Genomic DNA, 24,978 nt, shown 5'->3' on the forward strand with positions numbered 1-24,978 from the left:
AATATTCTTGACCTCATTACTACTCATGAATTAGACCATAACAGGGCTTAAAATACAGGAACCATTCGGAAGTAGTGATCAGCTTGAGGGCATTAATTCAAATTACAGGGGAACAAGTTTAGAGTAGATTGTAGGAAATTTTCTTTCACCCAGTGAGTCATTGATTGCTGGACCAGGGTGCTGTTCATAGGTAGCTAAGGATGACAGTGAATAAATTCAAAGGTCAATTGGATAGTTATCTATATGAGGAGGGAAGAAAATAATTTGTGTTTTATCTGCTTTTTTTTTTTTTTTTGGTTAGCCAGTGCAGCAAAAGCCCATGGCTTCCTTGCAATATATGGCTATTACTCTTACTATTTTAGGCTGAAGAATGTAAATTTCATTACAAAAAAACTATTAGATATATTTTAGTAATTCATGGTTTTCAGGTTTTATATGTGAAAACATGTTACATGCATATAATTTTATATACAATTTATTTTATTTTTTTTTAACAAATTGGTTTGTTGTGTGTGTATAAGACAGAATTATACACAGATTGTTAGCAGAATCCAACACTGTCTAGAATGCCTATTTCTATAAAGAAATTCAGATCAAGTGCTTTCTAGAACAAGTTCATGGGCGCCTCCGTAGCCAGGTGGGAAGGAGCAGCAGTGCGTAGCACACGCTTCTTGATTAGACCGGGGTTCGAGCCCGTCACCACCAAATACGGAGGATGCGGAAAGGTCAAGGGAATGACCACCGCGTATTCCCAGAGCAATATGGCCTTAGTTGCTAATGCTCCTAAAAACCAAAACAACAACAACAACAACAACAAGTTCATGGCTTACACACACACACATGCACGCACAGTAATCTTTCCCATGTGGTTGATTTCAAAAGAATTTCATAAGTGATAATTAACTGAATGGAAAACTGACTTGATGCACAAACAATCAACATAAAAAACGTAAAAATTTTAATTCGAATAATGCTCTATAATACAAGAAGTACTCTATAATGTATAAGAGTACTTCTTGTTTCTGCATCTGTAATGATAATCTTCATCATCACTCTTTGGGGATTAATATCTTCAAGTATTACAACTTGATCTAGACAAATAATAGGTAAATGAGTGATCAAGTAAAATTTAAAGCCTGAAATGAATTCTTACCTACAGGTTTTTCAACTGTTGTTACTCCATTGGAATAAGTTGTTGATATTGGATATTCCATAGCTAAAATAAAATAATAAATCATATTAAGTACATCAGAGTATATGATGGCTTATCAAAAAGTATCAAGACTGAATATCCTGATAAATCACACTATATGAGGGAGAGGGGGTATTGCTTCAATAAACATTACTGCATATTTATGTTTACTAAACATTTATAGCACATTCCACTGATTCAGTAATTCATGTTTGGTGTTTAAAGTCAGAGTGTTTTTGATGCACTGTATTTAACTGTGTTTGAAAGAATAAGACATGTACATTACATTTTTGTGAATATCAGAAATTCAGAGCTAATCAGTTATCAATTAACAAACTTTTAATTAATTTATAATGATATTGATGGAGGTATATCTGGCTTAATGTCTATGTTTGACAAGGTTTGCAGGATGGTTAATGACAGTAATCAAGGTAAGCTACTGCAACAAGGCCTGGAAAAATTAGGTAGATGTGCTGAGAAATGGCAGCTAAAGTTTAACAGTGATAAATACAAGATACCGAATATGAGTAGCAGTAATCCAAGGTTAATGTACTTAGGATAGTGGAAAATGAAAAAGACCTAGGATAATTGTGCAGTCAGATATGAAGTTCTATGAGCAGTGTAGACAGGCAGCCAGGGCAGCTCATGGGGTTTTGTTAATGATATACAGGAATTCTGCTAGCAGGGATAAGGAGGTGATTATCCCGTTGTACAAGGTGATGGGCTGACCGAGCTAGCCAGGTGGATAAAGTGCCTGCCTGGCAACCCAAAGGTTGCAGGTTCGAATCCCGCCTCGGGCTTGGATCAAAGTACTGCAAAAACCTTGGGAGGTGCATTATGGCCACAGAAGCCGATGCGCAAACAAATACCAAAAAAAAACAAAGAAACAAGGTGACGGTTAGGTTACATCTTGAGTACTGCACACAGGTCTGATGTATAATTAGCAAGGGGGGGGAAGGGTTGTCTTACCAAGGATGTCTCGATCTTGAACAATGGGCATAATCTGGTTACTTTTTGAACAGACCTTTAATGCATTTGCTACTATTCCTTGTTAGCAACTAATGAACAAAACTGGATACTAATGAATGATGAAGCTGCAATGACGGTGTAGTTTCTTTGTATTGTGACTTCATCTAGTGAAAGTTGTTGGCATGTAATTGGATGGTAGTCCATGCTTGGCCAGAATTTTTGTTGGATAGTGGAGCTACGGGCTGATCAAAAAGGTCATTTCGGATAACTGACAGTGATACTGCAAACATAGCTGTTACTGAAAAAGTGGCGCCTCCGTAGCCAGGTGGGAAGGAGCAGCAGTGCATAGCACACTCTTCTTGATTAGACCGAGGTTCGAGCCCGTCACCACCAAATATGGAGGATGCGGAAAGGCCAGGGAATGACCACCGCATATCCCGGAGCAATATGGCCTTAGTTGCTAATGCTCCTAAAAACCAAATAACAAACAAACAAACAAACTGAAAAAGTGGTAAGAAAATACCACAAAACATTTGATCTGTTATGTACATATTTCCAATTTCAAAATAATCATAATAATACCAACGTAGATTTTGAACATTTTATTATCTTCAACAACATATGCAAGTTATTTTAGCAGACGATACAAAGGTTGGCAGGGTTGTTAAGGACACTACTGATACTATGCTGCTGCAACAGGATCTGGAAAGGTTGAGCAGATGGGCTGAGAGGTGGCAAATGAAGTTTAACATTGACAAATGTAAAGTACTACATATGGGAAACAGTAATACCAGATCAACGTATCAACTCTGTGGTACTACGCTGACAGTGGTAGAGAATGAAAAGGACCTGGGGGTAATTGTGCAGGCAGATATGAAGTTCTCTGAGCAGTGCAGACGAGCTGCAAGAGTAGCTCATGGTGTCTTGTCAATGATATACAGGAATTTTTCTAGCAGGGACAGGGATGTGATTATTCCCTTGTATAAGGCATTGGTCAGGCCACACCTTGAGTACTGTATACAGGTCTGGAGGCCTCATTTCAAGAAGGATGTAGAGCTGCTGGGACGAGTACAGAGAAGGGCAACAAGATTAGTGAATGGAACTAAGGGTTGCTCTTACGAAGAAAGGCTTAAGTTTTGCAAATTACAGAGCCTGGAGACTAGGCATCGGCGAGGTGATCTGATAGAGGTGTATAAGGCTTTGAATGGCTTGAGCATGCTCAATGCCGATGGGATTCTTCCTCTTGCTCAGAATAATCACCTGAGAGGGCATAAATTCAAATTGAGGAAGGACGGATGTCGGATAGATGTGCGGAAATTTGCCTTTAGCCAGCGGGCAGTTGGTTTGTGGAATAGACTTCCATCGCTTGTTGTTGAAGTTGATAGCCTAAACAAATCTAAGGCTCAGCTGGACAGGTATTTCGAACGAATGGAGGGGTGAAATGGGAGTAGTGGTTGTTTTTTTTTTTTTTTTTTTTTTTTTTTGGCTGATGCTGAATAAGCTTGCTTTCTTGCATCATATGCCTCTACTAATGCTAATGCTAATGCTAGATGTGATCCTTTGCAAATCTTTGCAAAAATACTCTGTTTTCTGGACCATAAGATGCACTTTTTTTTTCCTGAAAATGCTGCTCAGAATTCTCCTGTATCTTACAGTCTGATGGCATACCTGTTACGTACAATGATGTCTTTACCTTTAGCCATGGGTAGAAACAGTATGATCATCCAGTATCATCCAGATGGCTTCAAAAAAAAAAAAAAAAGGCAGCCAGCTCTTTCATTTTGCTACTTGCCTCTATTATGCATGACCATTTATAGCCCACACATAACAGAAGCAAGAAAAGAATCGCTGTTGAATTAAATATGGAGTTAGCTGTAATTCCAGAGGTCTTAACCAACTGCAGCCATTGGACATCGCAATTAAAAAATTCTGTGAAGCATTCATGAATGAGGAGTGGACCAATGGGACAGGGACATCAATTCATGATTTGACAGGTGTGCAAATTGTTGAAAAATTAGTTGAAATCAGTTAATCATGAGAAAGTTGCATGTCTTTTAAGAAATGTGGAATCAGTTATGTCACTGACGGTCTTGAAGATGATGCACTCTTTGAATAAAATTAAAGTTTATGCCAAAACATCAGTAACAAATGTGACAACAGTGATGAGTACAACAATAGTGATGTTATTGGCATTGTACAATGAGAAAGCTTTAAAATTATTGTGATTACCACAATAATCTTAATTATTGTGGTAATCAATAATTAAAATTATGTGAACATAGCTGCCTGTTATATACATGCACAAAATGATCGAGGTAACCAGTTCAATTTTATACCACCATTCTGACCTCCTTCACCGAATCATAGCAAAAGAAGAATCCGTTTCAAACTTACTAAGAAAGACACCTCTAACAACCATCACAATTATCAAAGGAAACCTCATGAAAGCCATAAATGAACTTCCTAATAAAGCAACTGTTGGTCCTAATAACTTCCCTCTTTTCATGGCAAAAATCAGCAGCCCTTACATTATTGAGGTGTTGCATCACACTTTCAATCAAATCATTCAATAAGGTACTCTTCCCCTGTATGTGGAACAGCTACATAGTCAGGCCCATTCCCAAAATAAAGAATCCAAAAAATGCCAAAGACTATAGATTCATAGCCAAGTATGGGATCCTGTTCCATCTTGGTGAAATACATTGGTGTTCAAAGAAAGTGCATCACCCCTTAAAATTGTAATTGTTGTCTGAATGACATAAGTATATGGCAATATTTCTTACAAATTGCATCAGATAAGATTGACTTGCATAGGTGATGACGTAATATTGCATCAAATGTTACTTTCAGCTATACAAGCACACTCTGCAAGAGTTGCAGTCATTCCTTGCTTGTGTCAGGATGGCGAGTTAGGCGCAGTTGACTCCACGAAGAAAGAGTGCTATTGTTGCTTTGCACGAGGAAGGATGTTCTTCCCGTCATATTGCTTATAGAGTGTCTTGTAATCAGTCGACAGTGAGTAGATTTCTTTCCAAACTCAAGAATACTGGTTCTGCTGATAGGAAAAAAGGAACCGGACACAAACAAGTCTCTATGCCAAAACAGGGCCGTTTTGAAGTGCTTATGCCTTAAAAACTGTAAAGCTTCTTTGTCGGAGCTGAAAAGAGAATGGGAAGAACATACAGGAGTGGTAGCAAGTGCAGTAACAGTCAGAAGACCTCTTCAAAAATGGACTTGTAGCCCATTGTCCTAAGAAGAAGCCCCTCCTCACACAAAAAATGAAAAAGGCCTGATTAATTTGGTGTAAGGAGCATGTCAAATGGACCCCTGAGCAGTGGAAGTCAGTTATTTTCTTGGATGAGAAGAAATTCAACCTGCATGGTTCTGATGGGAGATAAACGATTCACCGTAGACCTGGTGAAGAATACCATCCAGACTGTATGGTGTCTACAGTGAAATTCCCTACCAGCCAAATGATATGGGGGTGCATTTCGTATCATGAAGTAGATCACCTGCAGTTTATAAAAGGTTTTGTATTTACCAAAATTTACCAAATTTACCAAAAATTGTCGTGTTTACCAAAACTGTTGTATAAAGGTTGCAAATGCTCATTTTGGAATAATTTTAGAACACCTGTCAAATATTACTTAGCTTTGCCTTAATTATTGGAATGGTTGAGTGGGCAAGGACAGAGATTGGTTATTAATGAACACTACACTTCATTTTACTTTTTTTACATTTCATGTATTAATGTTATTATTGGAGTTCCACAGGGTTTGGTGCTGGGCCCATTGTTGTTTTCTGTATTAATGATATTGATGAAGGTATATCAGGTTTAATGTCTAAGTTTTCAGATGATACAAAGGTTGACAGAGTGGTTAATGATAGTAATCAGGGTAAGCTACTGCAACAAGATCTAAAAAAAAATTAGGAACTTTTTTAGTATAATTTTTTAATGTACCAACTGTGTGGTAAAACACTCAGGGTAGTAATTGTGCAGTCAGATATGAAGTTCTCTAAGCAATGCAGACAGGCTGCCAGGGTAGCTCATGGGGTTTTGTCTATGATATACAGGAACTTGGCTAGCAGGAATAAGGAAGTGATCAACCCATTGTATAAGGCAATGGTTAGGTCGCGTCTGGAGTATGGCATACAGATGTGGAGGCCTCATTATAGGAAGGATGTAGATCTGCTCTGCTGGAATGGGTGCAAAGAAGGGCAATGACATTGGTGAAGGTAATGAAAGGGTGGCCTTACAAAGACAGGCTTCAGTTCTGCAAACTGCAGTGTTTGAAGACTAGGTGCCCACAGGGTGATCTCGCTGAGGTGTTAATGGCTTTGAATGGATTGAAAAAGCTCAGCACTGATAGAATTCTTCTTCTTGTTCAGAATACACACATTAAGGGACATAAATTCATAATGAGGAAGGTCAGATGTGTGGAGGTGTGCTTTCAGCCAGCAGCTGGTTGTTTGTTGGAACAAATTTCCATCTGCTGTTGTGGAAGTAGGCAGTTTGGATAAATTCAAAGAACTAGACAAATTATTTGAAGGGATTTTTTTTTTTTTTTGGCAGCAGACAAAAAAAAGCTTGCTTTGTATCATGTGCTACTACTACTACTAATAATAATAATCTTTTATGTTAATGTTATAAAAATAAAAATTTGGTGTCACTAGTTTTAATCAAGCTCAACGAGGCTGCTGAAGGATTGCTACTGAATTTTCAGGACTGGCTGGCAAGGCACTGGTCAAACCATACAGGGATAGATGGATGATAAGATCAAATAGCCCTTCTGAAATGTCACAGGAGCAACCAAATCCTCCCCCTTCTCTGAGACAGGGGACTTGCGGCCTGCGGTGTTTTTTCCAGAACGTACGAAGCATTTCCAACAAGCTTCCCGCACTACAAACCTGCATGATGACGGCTGACTTTGACTACATTTGCCTTGTTGAAACGTGGTTATGCAATAACAGACAACTAAACATTCTCGCTAATCCGCTTGGATACAAATGTGTTGGCACTGGAAGAACTGAAAAACGGGGTGGAGGAATCGTGATTCTGTATAAAGATGAATATCAGTCTACAAAGGAACACCTCTCCAAATCAGATAATTTTGAAGCCACCTGTGCTACCTTTTTCAATGGGAAAATTAAAATTACAAATCTGTCTTATATACCTGCCTCCCTAACACACCAGAGATTCAAGAAATTAACTCCTTGCATGGCTTACCGTTAACCTCAATCCAGCTGTAGATACGATCCTGTTAGGAGATGTTAACATGCCGATTCGAAAACATACCGACGCTAAAATAAATCTTGACTCTGTTCTTGCACAACTAAATATGAAACAGCTGGTTACTCCAGCAACTAGAGGGAATCAAGAGTTAGATGTTGTCTATTACAATACACTCAGCATTAGATTACCAGATAACTTGTTTTGCTTTAAGTCAGACCACAATCCCATAGCTGTAGAGACCACACCCAATGTTGCTGAAACCAATCACAGGGACGGCAGAAATTTTAACGGCATGCACAGAACGACCTTTTCTTTAAAATACATCACGATAAACATCATTCTCGAAGAACTTCGAGAATACAAATGGCAAGAACTAAGCAAGAAGCCGGCAGAGGAAGCTCTCCAGCTACTGGCCCTAAAGCTCACAAAAATTGCCTATGAAGGAGAATCAAAGGTCATAAGGATAACTGGGCAATCCAAAAACTGGTTTAATCCACAGTTAAAATATACATCACGACAAACATCATTCTCAAAGAACTTCGAGAATACAAATGGCAAGAACTAAGCAAGAAGCCGGCAGAGGAAGCTCTCCAGCTACTGGCCCTAAAGCTCACAAAAACTGCCTATGAAGGAGAATCAAAGGTCATAAGGATAACCGGGCAATCCAAAAACTGGTTTAATCCACAGTTAAAATATGTCTTTCGTAAAAAGCAAAGACTTTACAGGAAGTGGCTGAAGACAGGTCATCCTAATGTTCATCCTAATGATCACATTCTGTACAAAAAAGAGAGTGCTCACTTTATAAAGCTGAAAAGACAAGCACATTACACAGCTGTACTATCAAAGCTCAAACAAGGAAAAAGGATCGTTCGTGATAATAGGAAAAAAGGGTCTCATGACTGCCGAGGTCTTTACTGAATGGTCCATGAAGTCATTTGGACAACCTTCTGCACCCAACCAATTAGCAACCGAAGAAAACAGGAAGAGAATAACTGACCTCCTTCACTGAATCGTAGAAAAAGAAGAATCCGTTTCAAACTTACTAAGAAAGACACCTCTAACAACCATCATAATTATCAAAGAAAACCTCATGAAAGCCATAAATGAACTTCCTAATAAAGCAACTGTTGGTCCTAATAACTTCCCTCTTTTCATGGCAAAAATCAGCAGCCCTTACATTATTGAGGTGTTGCATCACACTTTCAATCAAATCATTCAATAAGGTACTCTTCCCCTGTATATGGAACAGCTACATAGTCAGGCCCATTCCCAAAATAAAGAATCCAAAAAATGCCAAAGACTATAGACTCATAGCCATAAGTTGCACCATCTTGAAAATTTTTGAGAAGACCCTTCCTCAGCTCTCACCCAACACTGCTTCAGCATCATTCTCTGCATCTGCACTCTGTCATATCTGGAAGATCAACCATCACAAAGCTCCTTGCGACCCTTTTCCGGATGCAGAAAGCTCTCAACAATAAGGAACAGCTCGATATTATCTTCCTAGACATATCCGCAGCTTTTGACAATATCTCGATAACGGCTCTGGAACAAATTTTATCTTTCTACTTCCAAATACAAGGCAATCTCCTGAAGATTTTGTGTAGCATTCTGAAGGAAAGACGTCTCATAATCCATAATGATGATTTTATTGCCCAGTACTCCATTTCGCAGGGAGTGCCACAGGGAGGCAGGCATTCTCTTCTCACTGTTATTTGCCACATTTTTTTTTTTTGCATCCCATACAGACAACTTTATTACATATGCTGATGACCTGAAATTCTTCGTCAAATCTCAAGATCTTCAACAAGTTATGCAAACAAATGAACAAGCCAATAACACAATAAATGAACTGAATACATTACCTTGATTGTATTGGACTACGTTTAAACCCAAGTAAATCTGCCCGGATGACAATTACAAAGAAAAAGAGCAGAAACAATATCTGTATGCTGGTAAGCGGATGCAAAGTTCCAAAGGGTAAATCGCACGTAGACCTTGGCCTAAACTGGGATGAGGGACTAACATTCTCCGAGCACTTTGATTACATCAAAGCTAAAACATATGCAGTGCTCTGGGCTGCCAAACAGGAGTTAATTGGCATTAGAAACCCAGATCTTGTTTAAAAGTATATCTTGAAATGTATACTTCCCATCCCACTGCATGCTTTACAGATTTGGTCCTCTGCCCCACCGAGCAACCTGAAAGCTTTCCTTAGTATTGAATACTGGCTCCTGAGATGGCTGAACAGGATCTCGAATCACCCATTTACTAGGCACCTCCATAGCCAGGTGGGCAAGAGCAGCAGTGCGTAGCACACGCTTCTTGATTAGACTGGGGTTCGAGCCCATGAGCCACCAAATATGGAGGATGCAGAAAGGTCAGGGAATGACCACCGCATATCCCCGGAGCAATACAAATGTATAGCCTTAGTTGCTAATGCTCCTAAAAACCAAATAACAACAACACCCATTTACTATCTCTAGAGCCATCCTACTATCCAATCTCAGCATTCCTCCCTGGAAACAGACAATCAACACAAGAAACATTTTCACATTAGCCCAACTGCTAACAGGAAGATTAGACGCTCCCAGTATTGACGGCTTGTTTCACTCTCGTCGAGAAGCCACCAGTATTGCTGAAACAAGACATCCTCTTCAAAGCAACTTAAAAAACCTGGACAGCCTAAGTCACTTTTTTCCAGCAAACACAATAGAACTCTTCAATAAACTAAGAATTGAAACGGAAAAGCTCTGTAACGAAAAAGTCTACAGATAGCAAGTCTTTGCTGACCCCTATTGTCTCCCATAGCTGTAGTGCACAGCCACTCGGCTCAAAAACTGCACTTAATTTTGATCCCTTTTAAATATATATTCTTGGTATTCTAGATGCCAACATAAGATGTTAAAATTTTAAATATTCTATAATGTTCAAAGATACCAAAAAAATGTAAATATTCTATTATAAAATCATAATTACTCATGTATTCCAAAATTCTGTATTCAACCTTTCAGGGTGAACTTCCCATGGAATTTGTAACCTTTTGCTCATGGGTCTGCTTCACACCTTAGAATGTAACTCTCACCCTTCTAGCCAATGGCTGTCCCAGGGGTGTCTCTTCAACAGAGAAATAAATTGATAATAATAATAATAATAATAATGAATATGAGTAAAATAATTTTTATAAAACTTCACTGCTGAAATGCATGATTAACTATAGAGCAACGTAAGTTGTTGCATGGTGGAAAGTTTGTTTTGCCAGTATCTTGTTAATGGTTGTATTCTGAGACCAGTAAGCAACTGTAGTAACTGTAGAAACAGATTAGTTTAGCATTAGCATTAGTAGAGGCATATGATGCAACAAAGCAAGCTTAAAGAAACCATCAGCCAAATAAAAAATATAAAAAAATGTTAATTTAAAAAAATAAAATTAAAAAAAACCCCTTCCCATTTCACCTGTTCATTCACTCCAAATGCTTGTCTAGTTCTGCCTTGAACTTATTTAAGTTGTCGACCTCCACTATGACAGATGAAAGTTTGTTCCTACTATCAACCACCCGATGGCTAAAAGCAAATTTCTGCATATCTATTCTACAATTGTCTTCCCTCAATTGGAATATATGTTCCCTCAGGTGAGTAATCTGAGCCAGCAGAAGAATCCCATCAACGTTAACCTTGCTCAAACCATTCAAGGCCTTATACACCTCAATTAGATCACCTCACAGGTGCCTAGTCTCCAGATGCTGCAATTTGCAGAACTTAAGTCTTTCATAGTAACAGCAATCATTTGTCCACCCAACAATCTTGGTGCCCTTCTCTGTACTCATTCCAGCAGCTCTACATCTTTCTTAAAATGAGGCCTTCAGACCTATATGCAGTACTCAAAATGTGGCGTGACCATTGCCTTGTACAAGGGGACAATCACCTGCTTATCCCTGCTAGCAAAATTCCTGTATATCATTGACAAGACACCATGAGCTACTCTTATGGTGTCTTTTCATGGAGTCACTGGTTAAAGATGCATTGCAGGATCATCTAGACAAGACTGCAGCAATAATTCAAACACAGCATGGGTTTGTTAAGGGAAAGTCTTGTCTGAGAAATTTGATTGGATACCACGATGTGGTTACAAAGGAACTGGATGCAAAATATAATTTCGATATCATATACTTGGATTTCAGGAAAGCTTTTGACACTGTTGCACATGGAAGACTACTGTACAAATTGGAGCAGAATGGTATTAAGGGTAAACTGCTACAATGGATAAAAGGATGGTTGAGTGGGAGAAGACAGAGGGTGGTAATCAGTGGGTGCTGCTGTTCATGGACTAATGTCATTAGTGGAGTCCCACAGGGTTTGGTGTTGGGTCCACTGTTGTTTTTTATATTTATCAATGATATTGATGAAGGTATATCAGGCTTAGTGTCGAAGTTTGCAGATGGTACAAAGGTTGGCAGGGTTGTTAATGACAGTAATGGCAGTGTGCTACTGCAACAGGATCTAGATAATTTGGGCAGATGGGCTAAGAATTGGCAGCTGAAGTTTAACCTTGACAAATGCAAAGTACTGCATATGGGTAGAAGCAACCCCACAGAAACGTACCAACTGTGTGGTGCTACACTCAAGGTCTTAGAAAATGAAAAAGACCTGGGAGTAATTGTGCAGTCAGATATGAAGTTTTCTGAGCAATGCAGACAGGCTGCCGGGGCAGGTCATGGGGTTTTGTCAATGATATGTAGAAATTTTGCTAGCAGGGGAAAGGAGGTGATTGTCCCTCTGCATAAGGTAATGGTCAGGCCACGCCTTGAGTACTGCATACAGGTCTGGAGGCCTCATTTTAGGAAGGATGTATATTTGCTTGAGTGTACAGAGAAGGGCAACAAGATTGGTGAGGGGAATGAAGGGATCTTCTTACTAAGAGAGGCTTAAGTTCTGCAAATTGCAGTGGCTGGAGAATAGGCACCTGCGCGGTGATCTGATTGAGGTGTATAGGGCCTTGAATGGGTTGAGCACACTGAATTCTGATGGGATTCTTCCACTTGTTCAGATTACAAACCGAAAGGGGCATAAATTCAAATTAAGGAAAGACAGATGTAGAATAGATGTGCAGAAATTTGCCTTTAGCCAGTGGGTGGTTAATTGCTGGAACAAACTTCCATCTGTCATTGTGGAAGTTGATAGGTTAAATAAATTTAAGGAGGAACTGGACAAACATTTAGAGGGATTTGTTTTGTAAATTTTTTTTTTTTTTAAATTTACAAAACAAAAAAAATTACTCATATGATTAAAATTAAATTAGCTCATACACTTGCTTTCTTGCATCACATGCCACTACTACTACTACTACTTACAGCCTGTTTGCACTGCAAAAAAACTTCATATATGACTGCACAATTACTCCAGGTACTTTTCATTCTCCACTACCCTGGGTGTAGTACCACACAGTTGGTATGTTGCTCTGGGGTTACTGTTATCCATATGCAGGATTTTAGGAAAGCTTTTGATACTGTTGCACATGGAAGACTACTATACAACTTGGAGCAGTATGGCATTAAGGGAAAGTTAGCATTAGCATTAGCATTAGTAGAGGCATATGATGCAAGAAAGCAAGCTTATTCAGCATCAGCCGAAAAAAAAAAAAAAAAAAAAAAAAAGAAACCCCACTCCCATTTCACCCCTCCGTTCGTTCGAAATACCTGTCCAGTTGAGCTTTAAATTTGTTTAGGCTATCAACTTCAACAACAAGTGATGGAAGTCGGTTCCACCAACCAACCACCCGCTGGCCAAAGGCAAATTTCCGCACATCTATCCGACATCCGTCCTTCCTCAATTTGAATTTATGCCCTCTGAGGTGATTATTCTGAGCAAGATGAAGAATCCCATTGGCATTGAGCATGCTCAAACCATTCAAAGCCTTATACACCTCTATCAGATCACCTCGCCGGTGCCTAGTCTCCAGACTCTGTAATTTGCAAAACTTAAGCCTTTCTTCATAAGAGCAACCCTTTGTTCCATTCACTAATCTTGTTGCCCTTCTCTGTACCCGTTCCAGCAGCTCTACATCCTTCTTGAAATGAGGCCTCCAGACCTGTATACAGTACTCAAGATGTGGCCTAACCATTGCCTTATACAAGGGAATAATCACCTCCTTATCCCTGCTAGAAAAATTCCTGTATATCATTGACAAGACACCATGAGCTACTCTTGCAGCTCGTCTGCACTGCTCTCTGAGCAGTGCAGACGAGCTCCTCGTTACTCCAAAGTTACTCCTTTGGATAAGAGGATGGTTGAGTGGGAGAAGACAGAGAGTGGTAATCAATGGATGCTGCTCTTCATGGACTAACTTATTAGTGGAGTCCCCCAGGGTTCGGTGTTGGGCCCACTGTTGTTTTGTATATTTATCAATGATATCGATGAAGGTATATCAGGCTTAATATCTAAGTTTGCACATAATACAAAAGTTGGCATGGTTGTTAATGACAGTAATGGCAGTGTGCTACTGCAACAGGATCTAGAATAGTTGGGCAGATGGGCTGAGAAATGGCAACTGAAGTTTAACATTGACAAATGTAAAGTACTGTATATGGGTAGGAGTAATTCCAGAGTAACGTACCAATTCTCCACTACCCTGAGTGGTATTGCACTTAGTGTAGTGGAGAATGAAAAGGACCTGGTGTAATTTATACATACAGCAGACTCTTGATTTACTGGGAATCAGATTAACTGGGACACTTCACAAATCCAAATAAAAAAAAAAAAAAAAATTATAAATCATAAAATTCAAGTAATAAATATAATAGGTATAAACAGATGCTTTGCATGTCGTAAGTAAATAAAAATGACAAGAAGCAGCATTATAAGTCATCATTGGGAGATTAGAGTACCTATTATCTTGCAACCCCTGCTGTCTTCACACTGTCACTCAAAAAAAAAAAAAAAAAAAAAAAAAAAAGAGAGAGAGAGACCAATTGTTTAGTTTGTTTAGCGCATTGTGCCGATTGTTGTCTTCTGTTGCACCGCAAAAGGGCAAATTTTGTTTTGTTATGTATGTCAGAATTTTTTTTTTTATAGTAACTATATATTTCTAACTTTTTTTTTAGAAATCGTGAAAATGATGGGTAAATGCAAGAGTTGTGCTTTCAATTAAACAAAAACTTGAAATTATTGAAAAGTTTGAAAAACGGTGTATCCGTTAAATTTCTAAAGAACCATTATAATGTTGGTGACCAAACCAAATGTGACATTGTGAAAAATAAAGGGAAGCATCATATCAGACACTCAAGTAGTGCTTGGTAAGTTTTTTCATTTTTTATCTATCGCCATATGTTTTACGTAGGTTGCTGAACATTTTTCGATACAGTAAATCTCCGACTTATGTAGCTTTGGACTTATGTTATGTTATTTATATATTTTTTATATGACTGAAGATTTCACTGAAGGGGGACACACATTTCACTATAATAATGTTTGTAAAATAATAAGAGGAGTTTACCTCAAACTAAACTCCTCTTATTATTTTACAAATATTATTATTAACGTAGAACGTATTGAGTATTACAGCTCTGATTCATAATAACTATAATAATGTAAAAAAACCCACAGAATTCCAGCTATCAGTATTAGCGCAAATGCAATAAGATCGAGTTTACTAACCGTTTATAATTAATTGCCCTAACAGAAAAGCCCAATAAACCAGAAAGTGCAAATTGTTTTTATTGTTTTATGGCAGTGACCTCCAGAAATGTGCTTTAGTAAAATGTGATCTCGTGGGGAGTGATAATAGTGAGTTTTCACCTTAACCCTGTGAAGTTTTTTACAGAAAATTTTCATTTTGACCGTTATCACAATGCCAATGAAGAGAATAAGCGACAGCAGTACTAGTAAATCTATCAAGAAAAGGAAGGCGATGAGTTGGTTCAGAAAATTAAAATAATAAGGATGTATGAAAATGGCCAAACATTAATAACATGTGACTCTATTGTCAGGAAGAAAAAAAAAAGCTCTCAGCTGCCCACATCAACGCCAGAGCTTGCACTTGGTCATCACGCAACACAGCAGCAACCCCCAAGGCAGAATGCGCTGGTCCCACAGGAACTAGTAGAACTAGAACTCTATTGTCAGGGAAACAAGAAACATAGTATGTAAAAAGGATAGGTGGAACAAGACCAGGGTATGTCTGCCAGGGGCAAAGGTTGATGACGTAGAGCGGATATCATCTTTTAAGGGCGCAAAAGGTGATATTGTTGTACATGTTGGCACTAATGATATTAAGAGTAGGAGACCGGCGGAATAACTTAACAAGTACAAGTCACTGTTGAAAAAAAGCCGTGAATTAGGGTTGAATTTGAATGTGTCTACAATTCTACTGAGGGCGCCTCCGTAGCTAGGTGGGAAGGAGCAGCAGTGCGTAGCACACGCTTCTTGATTAAACCGGGGTTCGTGCCCATCACCACCAAATACGGAGGATGCGGAAAGGTCTGGGAATGACCACTGCATATCGCGGAGCAATATGGCCTTAGTTGCTAATGCTCCTAAAAACCAAATCACAAACAAACAAATAAACAAATAATTCTACTGATAATCAGATCAAGTGTAATACACTTGATCTGATTATCAGTAGTGATTCTTCATGCATTAAGAATCTGCAGATAAAGGAACCACTAGGTGGCAGTCATCACAGTGTGCTGAAGTGGGATTTACTAAAAGAGGTAATTACCATCAGGGGTAAAGGGAAGGGTTTTTGCTTTCGTTAAGGCGACTATGGTGGTCTGAGACAGTATTTAAATTCTATACGGTGGGACCAACTGATGATGTTACCAACAGCAAATTTAAAATGGGAAGCATTCAAAGAATTAATCTTGGAAGCTATTAGGCTTTACATACCAACTAAGAAATATTGTTAAAGTTTAGGCCTAAATGAATGTCAGATGAACTAATGATATGGCAGAGAAGAAAAATGCATGGGATACATATGAATTAATGGGTGACATGGAAGCTTATGATAGATATAAGCTGATCTGTAATGAAGTCACAAAGGAGATTAGGCAAGCAAAGGCAGATTATGAAAAATCCTTGGCAAAGGATCAAAGAGTTCTTTACCTATGTAAACTCTAGAAGGAATGGTTTTTTTTTTGGTTTTAGGAGCATTAGCAACTAAGGCCATATTGTTCCGGGATGTGCGGTGGTCATTCCCTGACCTTTCCGCATCCTCCATATTTTGTGGTGACGGGCTCGAACCCTGGTCTAATCAAGAAACGTGTGCTATGCACTGCCGCTCCTTCCCACCTGGCTATGGAGGTGCCTCTCTAGAAGGAAAGGGATGAATCAGATTGGTCCACTGGATATTGATGGTTCAACTGTTGATAATCCTGCTCAGGTGGCTAACAAACTAAATGAGTATTTTGCATGTACATTCACCCATGAGGAGTTATTCAGGGAGGGGAATGCCAGAGGTGAGTTAAACTCTGGAACTGAGCTAGATGATTTTGTAATAACTGAGAGGAAAATGAAGGAGAAATTGTTGAAGATAAACATAAAAAAGGCACCCGGAGTGGATGGGATCTATCCAGTTATATTAAAGGAGGTGGCAAAGGAAGTAAGGAAACCCTTACCCATAATTATGAGAGCTTCTCTGGACTTAGGGGAGGTACCCATGGACTGGAGATATGCAAATGTGTCCCCAATCCACAAAGGAGGATCAAAGGGAGACACAGGTAATTAGAGACTGTTAGTTTAACTTCTGTTCAAGGAAAATTGATGGAGGCACTGGTTAAAGAAGCACTGCAGGATCATCTAGACAAGACTTCAGTTATAGCTTGGACACAACATGGATTTTTTAAGGGAAAGTCTTGCCTGACAAATTTAATTGGATACTATGATGTAGTCACAGAGGAACTGGATGCAGTGAATAACTTTGATATCATATACAGTCGATTCCGGTTATTTGGGACACATTGGGACTAGGGCATTTTGGCTTGATTAAGCGGCTTCCCCAATTATCCAAAGTTTCACATAAAAAAAAGTTAAAAAAACAATGGACCCTCGCTTTACAATTAGTTCACTGTACAATCAAATCACGTTACGATGGACTCACAGTAGTAAAGCACCGTTCAATATATGATGTGTAGTAAGCGCCGGTGATTGTGATCACGTTTGTGAATTGAATTTTAATTCTATTAAACAGAGATTCTAATTAGTGAAAATAGTTTGTTAGTTTGTTATTTAGTTTTTAGGAGCATTAGCAACTAAGGCCATATTGCTCTAGGATATATGCGGTGGCCATTCCCTGACCTTTCCGCATCCTCCGTATTTGGTGGTGACACTCTCGAACCCCGGTCTAATCCAGAAGCGTATGCTACGCACTGTTGCTCCTTCCGACCTGGCTACCAAGGCGCCTAGCGAAATAGGAAGAACATTATCCAGTGGCTATAAAAGTAAAGAAATATTAAGCACAAATTTACCCTTTATTACTTTACGAATTAAAAAATTAAATGATAGGTGACAATCAGAAGAATATACATGATAATAGGAATAATTAATATGTACTGTAATATGTACATACTAACTATTTGACATTTCTGTTCACTGATATTTGTGGGTGAGGGTTAAAATTTAAAACAGTAAAAAGATAAGCAATCAATAACAAAGAACACAGCACACACAAATTTCAAGTAACACAATACGCGCAAGTGAGAACGGAGTAGAAGTGTAAACACATTTCGCCATAATGATCCACAGAATTCCAGCTTTCGATATTATCGCAAATTCAATAAGATCGAGTTTACTATCCGTTTATGATAGATAGCACTAACAGAAAAAAAGCCCAATAAACAGGTGACTGATAATTGTTTTTATTGTTTTATGGTTGTGACCTCCAGAAATCCAACCGAACCATGTGGTACGGTCAGAGACAATCGCAGGGTAATCTCCAGTGCTGCAATCTCTTGCCCCGATTAACCGGCACGTTGTCCCAATTAAGCGAAGTAAACCCTGGCTATTTTCTCGATTGGGCTCTGTTTTTTAAGATTCGCCCCAAATAAACGGCTGCCCCGATTAACCGGTGGCCCAAATAACTGGAATCCACTGTATTTGAATCAATGGACACTGCTCATCGTGGACTAATGTTATTAGTGGAGTCCCTCAGGGCTCAGTATTGGGTCCATTGTTTTTTTCTGTATTTATAAATGATGTTGATGATGGTATATCAAGCTTAATGTCCAAGTTTGCAGACGATACGAAGGTTGGCAGGGTTGTTAAGGACACTAATGACAGTATGTTGCTGCAACAGGATCTCGAAAAGTTGAGCAGATGGGCTGAGAGTTGGCAAATGAAGTTTAACATTGAGAAATGAAAAGTATTACATGTGGGAAGCAGTAACCCCAGAGTGACGTATCAACTCTGTGGTACTACACTGACAGTGGTAGAGAACGAAAAGGATCTGGGGGTAATTGTACAGGCAGATATGAAGTTTTCTGAGCAGTGCAGAGGTCTGCAATAGCTCATAGTGTCTTGTCAATGATATACAGGAATTTTTCTAGCAGGGATAAGGAGGTGATTATCCCCTTGTATAAGGCAATGGTCAGGCGACACCTTGAGTACTGTATACAGGTCTGGAGGCCTCACTTTAAGAAGGATGTAGAGCTGTTGGAACGAGTACAGAGAAGGGCAACTAGATTAGTGAATGGAACAAAGGAAAAACAAAGGAACAAAGGAACTAGATTAGTGAATGGAACAAAGGAAAAAAACAAATGAAACTCTTATGAAGAAAGGCTTAAATTTTGCAAATTACAGTGTCTGGAGACTAGGCACATGTGAGGTGATCTGACTGAGGTGTATAAAGCCTTGAATGGTTTGAGCATGCTCAGTGCTGATAGGATTCTTCCTCTTGCTCAGAATAATCACCTGAGAGGGTATAAATTTAAATTGAGGAAAGACAGATGTAGGATAGATGTGTGGAAGTTTGCCTTTAGCCAGCGGGTAGTTGGTTGGTGGAACAGACTTCCATCCTTTGTTGTGGAAGTTGATAGCCTAAATAAATTTAAGGCTGAGCGGGACATGTATTTGGAACGAATGGAGGAGTGAAATGGGAGCGGTTTTTTTTTTTGGCCGATGCTGCATAAGTTTGCTTTCTTGAATCATATGCCTCTACTAATGCTAATGCTAATGTAGTGCGCAGAATTCAGATTTGTCAGTGGTTATGGTGAACACAAAGGAGAAAGACAATACGAGAAGCGGTTAGCAACAATGAAGGTCAACTATAATAATAACCAAGGCTATTAAATACATATCAGTTTTTACAGTTCAATAACATGCGTTTTTTCTTTTCTTATGTGCCACTCCGGCTACTTCACCGCTGTCCCCAGATAAAGTTTTTAATTGAACTAATTAAAAATATATAACTATTTTTCTTCATTATTCTGAGGATATTATGTGGTTATTGTAATTTTGGGAGATCGGGGATATAGTAGCAATATTTTATTAGTCATTCCTGAGTTACGTGAAACTCGATTTATGTAACAAGCCCTGGAATGTACGTATCACTTACGTATGTCGGACACTTACTGCATTTTTGGATTAACCGGGAAATCGATTATCCGGGAATATTTTTCTACCATATATCCCAGAAAATTGAGAGTCTATTGTATATCAAAGATAGATACAAGATATTTATACATACATCAAATTGTGTAATTTGTTTCAAATTCACTAATTTATATTTTTCAAATTTATATATATATATAATTTTTTTTTATTTATATTTTTCAAATTTATATATATATATATTTTTTTTTTTTTAATTTATATTTTTCAAATTTATATATATATATATATATTTTTTTTTAATTTATATTTTTCAAATTTATGTTTTACTAAGTTCATTTCACTAAGTTGGCTATATCAAAAAGTTACAAGCTACTGAACAGCACTAAATTTACTGTAATTCTTTCAACATTTAAACTTCCAATGTATTGAGAAAGGAAAAGGTGAAGAATTGTATGAAAAGATTAAGAAAGCCTAGTTAGTTTTCAATTATGTCTATTACGCAAAAATCAAGAAAGAATATTGATCCTGAACATTCATAATGAAGGAAGTAGAATTTTTTTAACTGAACAAAATATTGATGATTTTTAAAGTCAGTGCATTAAAGCAAACTAGGAAATTATTTGATATTTTCAAAATCAAATTAAATAAAAAATTAATAATAAAAGTAATGTTTTTTCTGATAACTTTTATCAGAAATAAATGGCTGAAATTAACCTTTTATTAATAAAGGCCTTTTGTAAAATAAAAGTCAACAACAGCATTGGTTCAAGGTTTATAATGAATTTTCAAAATTGATTGTATACCAGTATTTCTCTATCATTTCTGAAGAAGGGTGATTTTTGAGGAAGAGTGACTGTAATATATGAGTTATAATGCAACTTAAAATAATGCCAGTTTTCTTAATTATACACTGTATATACTTTATGCTAAAATACTAGCATAAAGTATACTAAGATAAAAATATTAATTCAATGAGATTTAAGACAAAAGTTTATATTTAAAAAGAGATGTCCAAGACACTACACTATTAAACAATTATTATAACAGCTTATGAGGTTTTAATTTTTAATTAATATTAATTTTGTTATTGAAAGAAGTTAGTGACTTAATCTTCTTGTTTCAATGTTTACTTCTAACACTTGATTGCAGAATAACCAAACTATATGTCATTGAGGATAAAGCCTCTGCCATCATAACAACTATTAAGCTTTCAAGGAAAAAGAAAAAAATTGATATGTATTATCACATCAAGCAATAGATATTCACATAGTTATGAACATGTGTAAAAATTAACCTTAATAAAACAGGTCTTGAATGTCTCTAGTTATTAAAAGGTATTAGAAAACTTCACAAATTTTTTCTTGTAATTTTACTTTGTGTTTTTGTCATATACTGATATATTAGTTTCTTTAGATGCATAAAGTCAACCTCATGTTCATTAATTAAGTCTGCTGGCATCATTTAGCTACCTTAATCTTAGTGTTACACTGTAATTATAGTTCATATTTTAGGGAACAAACGTGAAATGAGCACTCCTACTTGATAATAGGATAATATACAAAATCTAGTTTCACAAATTTTATTTTAGAAATCTGTGTACACAAGGTGCAATAATCATATACTAGCATGATAACTAGGCATCAGCTAATCAACACTTATTCTTCATATTACAGGAGGTGATTTCTTTCATAGCTACTCAGCCATCAGCATTATCAAACTTTTCTCAAAAAAAATACTTTTAACAGCATATGCAGAGATACCCCAAGTATCTCTATATGATTGGGAACATAAAATTCTTCAGAGAAAGACAGTATCAAAATTATACTAGGACTAACAGCATACCAAGCTCTTCATATTATTTTAGTTCTGATCTCAATAGATTATTACCATAATGACTGACATTCCTAACAATTGCCTTAAAATAATTATACTATATGAGAAGTTTTATTTTATACAGTACATATGAGTTAAATTTGAATTCAACTTTATGTTTGCACACCTTTGAATAAAATTATTTTCTACAATCTCAAAATGTTTTATTAAAGCAATAGCAACTAAAATTTATAGAAATCTAAATTTAGTAGAGGAACAGAATGCTATATATATTTTTTTTCATTAAATTCAGAATGAAGAAGCCAAGCAGTGAAAAATCACGTAAAAATTTATGATAGTGAAGGCTTATTACTATTAGATACATTATACCATATCCAAATAGATGGATATGGATTACAAAAAAAATTATGAACTTTATATTTACTTATGAATTTTAAGTACAATGAGATTCAACAATTACTCTGATCAAGTAATAAAATTTCAACATACTTTAAACATCTTTGTACCATAACACATCATGATGGAATTATACACTACTGTGTGATTTGATAATTGCGATGACTTCAATTGTGAATAACCAGGTATCAACCAATGGCATGTGATTGTTCAGGACTGGAAGTGCTCGAAGTTGGTTTTATTAAATTGGCTGGAGACACAAGAAGGCTGAGGCTATTAAAGCACTGCACCTGCCCAATATCATAGACTTTATAAGAAAATATCAGAAGACAAACAAAAAGTACACAAAGCTAATATCATGAACACTATCAAATAAACTTTTTGAACTTTTTTGGTCTAAAATAAATATTGTTCTTAGTAATATTTTATTTTAAAGTTGTCTTTACAGCAATGGCTGTAAGGACTAGTAATGCAGTATAATATCGAGTTGTTTAATTCCTTTTTACCAATCTTTATTTTGAGATTTTTTATTAATGTTAGTTAAAAAACATTTGAAGAAAATTATATATTTTAATCATGCAGCGTTCTAAAAAGGAGTTATCTTTTTTTTGCTGGCCATTATTTGTTCTTATTATGATTTATATACCACATTAGCATCTAAGACCATATTGCACTGTGCATCATGTCTGTACAAGTGTGCACTGACAAGCTGATTTGCATGTTGTGTGGGCCGAAAAGCCTGGAATAACTTATGGGTAAAAAGACTCCTCCTTTTTCCTGCCATTGACTAACTACAATTCTAACTGAAGAGGCTTTTAAAAATTCCTCAAGTCTATGACATGATTTGAACCTAGACCCCCCTCCAAACTTAGTACACTTAGTAAAAGTGTGCTGTGATAAAACTTATCTCTTTAAAGTTGGTTGTATGCAAAAGCATAAAAACATAAGAATTTAAAGCGAAAAGTTTAAAACAATGCTGATAAATAATCTACCAAAGTCGTTTAAAAATCCATAATAATGGGCAGATAATAAAAAAAATATATTTTACATGATATGATTTTAAATGGTCAATCAGCATGAAAGAAGGATATGGTGTAAAAGCAGGTAAGGATGAAACTACGATTACCTAACAGGGTAAGAGGTAAAGTTAGTGTGGTTTTTTTTTATTCATAAGGTTACTGTATTTATAAAACAGTCTTTTTTTAGTTTCCTCAGGACCTGTATCATAATATCAGCATTAGTCTAATTATGATGTTAATGGTATGATCTTCAATGGTAGCTGATAATGCATCACTTAAAAATAATCTGCTATTAAGTATCACATTTGTCAATAATAGATGCATGCATGAATGCATCTATTACTGACAAATAATAGATGCATGCATGAATGCTGTCTGTGAGTAACTTCTCATTAGACTGAGACTTTCCACTTAGTGGGAAGTAGTTATCAAAAGAAAAAAAAAATTCTCTTATAATTAAAATTGCTATTCCTTTTTCCTAGACCCTTTAAAATTCAGGATTAAAAACACTAGTTAAATTAAATAACAAAATCGAAAATGATCATGGAGGATAACATAAGTCTTTTGATGTAATTTACAAGTTGATATTGATTACAGCATTATAAATTTATTTTTTGAAATATGGTAAACCTCATTTAACAATTATGCAAATTAACAGCCTAGCAGGCATGCTAGTGTATGCTCTAAACCAGATCTTCAAAAGTGGGTGTTACAACACTCAAAGGTGATGCATCATACTCCAAAAGAATGTCACCCACCAAATTTTAGAATCATATCAGAATTGTTTTCACTTTTATTTTATTTTCCTATATATATTTATGTAATTGACTGATTAAAATACAACTACTGATAAATACATTACAAATTTCCAACATTTATTCCTTCGTGTGCTTCATACTTGGCAGCCAGTGAGCTCCAGACATAATCTTTCTCCTTTAAAGCTAAGAACTGATTTATTACAACAGTCAATTCTAATATTAAAAGTCAGTTTCAGATGGTCTTGTTTAAGCTTGTGCTTGGTACTGCCCATTTCCTTTCTCTTTTACCCTTGTTTAAACGTTTTTGTCTTTCAACCTTTCTCCCTTGCAAGGTACTAAGTACTATAAGTCCTAATATCTTTTGTGTTTCTTTTCATAAAAAAAAAAAAAAAACAAGACTGGTGAGAGGAACAAAAGGGTGCTCTTACCAGGAAATGCTTCAGTTCTGTGAATTGCAGTGTCTGGAGAGAAGGCACTTGCGAGGAGATCTAATTGAGATGTTTAAGATTGAATGGGCTGAGTAAGCACAATGTTTATGGAATCCATCCCCTTGCTTAGACTACACATGAGGGGACACAAATTCACACTGAAGAGTTTTGTATATTTATCAATTATATTGATGAAGTTATATCAAGCTTAATGTGAAAGTTTGCAGATGATACAAAGGTTGGCAGAGTTGTTAATAACAGTAATGACAGTATGCTGCTGCAACAGGATCTGGAAAAGTTGGATAGATGGTCGGAGAAGTGGCAACTGAAGTTGACGTTGACAAATGTTATTGTTGTTATTTGGTTTTTAGAAGCATTAGCAACTAAGGCCATATTTCTCTGGGGATATGCGGTGGTCATTCCCTGACCTTTCCGCATCCTCTGTATTTGGTGGTCACAGCATCGAATCCCGGTCTAATCAAGAAGCCTGTGCTACGCACTGCTGCTCCTGCCCACCTGGCTCCAGAGGCGCCATTGACTAATGCAAATTACTGTATATGGCTAGCAGTAACCCCAGAGAAATGTACCAACTATGTAGTGATACATT

The 24,978-nt window shown here is 37.0% G+C and overlaps 1 protein-coding gene across 4 annotated transcripts in view; it reads right to left on the bottom strand.

Annotated features, from left to right (window-relative positions):
* LOC150086693 (protein turtle-like) overlaps positions 1–24,978 on the bottom strand; it is a 1,103,226-nt gene that overhangs the window by 318,579 nt on the left and 759,669 nt on the right. For all 4 annotated transcript variants that reach the window (XM_090372696.1, XM_090372694.1, XM_090372697.1 and 1 more), the window contains one exon: positions 1,154–1,216. In XM_090372696.1, the coding sequence (XP_090228822.1) occupies positions 1,154–1,216 (63 nt within the window). The remainder of the gene's footprint in view (positions 1–1,153; positions 1,217–24,978) is intronic.

Source organism: Mastigoproctus giganteus, chromosome 4 (genome assembly GCF_048544385.1).
Source record: "Mastigoproctus giganteus isolate SK-2022 chromosome 4, ASM4854438v1, whole genome shotgun sequence".
NCBI classification, from domain to species: Eukaryota; Metazoa; Arthropoda; class Arachnida; order Uropygi; family Thelyphonidae; genus Mastigoproctus; species Mastigoproctus giganteus.